The 1,069-nt window shown below is 48.9% G+C and overlaps 1 protein-coding gene across 1 annotated transcript in view; it reads left to right on the top strand.

Moving 5' to 3' along the window:
- Positions 1–1,069, top strand: part of LOC119590500 (synaptogenesis protein syg-2-like) — a 61,352-nt gene that overhangs the window by 8,855 nt on the left and 51,428 nt on the right. The window contains exon 4 of the mRNA XM_037939150.1: positions 59–178. Coding sequence (XP_037795078.1) covers positions 59–178 — 120 coding nt within the window. The remainder of the gene's footprint in view (positions 1–58; positions 179–1,069) is intronic.

The following is a 1,069-nucleotide window of genomic DNA, read 5'->3' as shown; positions in this document are numbered from 1 at the left end:
CTATAATAACTACATCCACAACACGCGTCGCGTAACCTCCCTCCTCTGCTTCCCGCAGACGGACCCGCGTGGGTGGAGGTGACAGGGCCGACTGTCGCGGCGGCAGGACAGCAATTTGCAGTGACGTGCCGTACCTCCCCTTCCAACCCTCCGGCAACAATCACGTGGAGACTGCAAGGTAAGTAGGGTGGAGAGTAGAGAGAAATGCAAGGGTAGAAAAGGTAGAGAAGATGAGGATGGGGAAGCGTAGATCTAAAGACAATCATTCTTCGTTTGGAATGTTTCCTATTATAACAGTATGTCAACGCGGGCTTCATTAGGCCCCATGCTTTATCGAGAAGGTGCAACGCACAATAGTCAGTGGTTTATGATGATTGCGAATGCTACAGATCATCGTGCTTAAGCTGCTGGCAATTAAGGTTATTGATCGCGACGCAAGCAAGTACGGAAATGCGTCTTGTTAGTCGATTAGTTCCGCGCAAAACTCCAGACGACGCGGGAAGAAACCGGAACGACCAAACCTGGAGCCGATGACGGAGGCCGCAGGTGGAAGGGGGACCCGCAGCTCGTTAGGGAACTGCTCAACTTGTGGCGAAACTGCATTTTCATGAAGATGTATTCCCGCGTCCCGACGGCAGTTGCGTCCAGAACTTCCAGTGAGCTTGAGATGAATTTTGAAAGGGATTCATCGTGCACACGCGTTTGTTTCCACGAAGTGAAGAGTTGAGTTTTGGTGATGAAATTAATCGATTTAGGACCCAAGGGGTCGAACGCGTCTCTCTACAAGCAGAGAGTTGCTTGCCGATGAACTATTCATGACTAAATCAACAAGGTCTGCTGGCAAGGCACGTATACACACAGTGCGAGAGAGGCTGTTTGATGTCTGTGTAATGCATCCAGATAACAGAGGAACTAACCGAACGCGTGAGGCCCTTGTCTCCGGGTAAACGCCTGCTGTAGTTCGCTCATTTCGGTATATGAATGCGCAGAGTCTATGTGTAATTAACATTGGAATATCCCTTTTTATGTTGTTTTTAGTACGAGAAAGGGTAATTATGTTTTCAGCATT

This window comes from Penaeus monodon, chromosome 27 (genome assembly GCF_015228065.2).
Source record: "Penaeus monodon isolate SGIC_2016 chromosome 27, NSTDA_Pmon_1, whole genome shotgun sequence".
Taxonomy (NCBI): domain Eukaryota; kingdom Metazoa; phylum Arthropoda; class Malacostraca; order Decapoda; family Penaeidae; genus Penaeus; species Penaeus monodon.
Note: the sequence above shows the minus strand (reverse complement) of the source record. Positions and strands in the feature narration are given on the sequence as shown.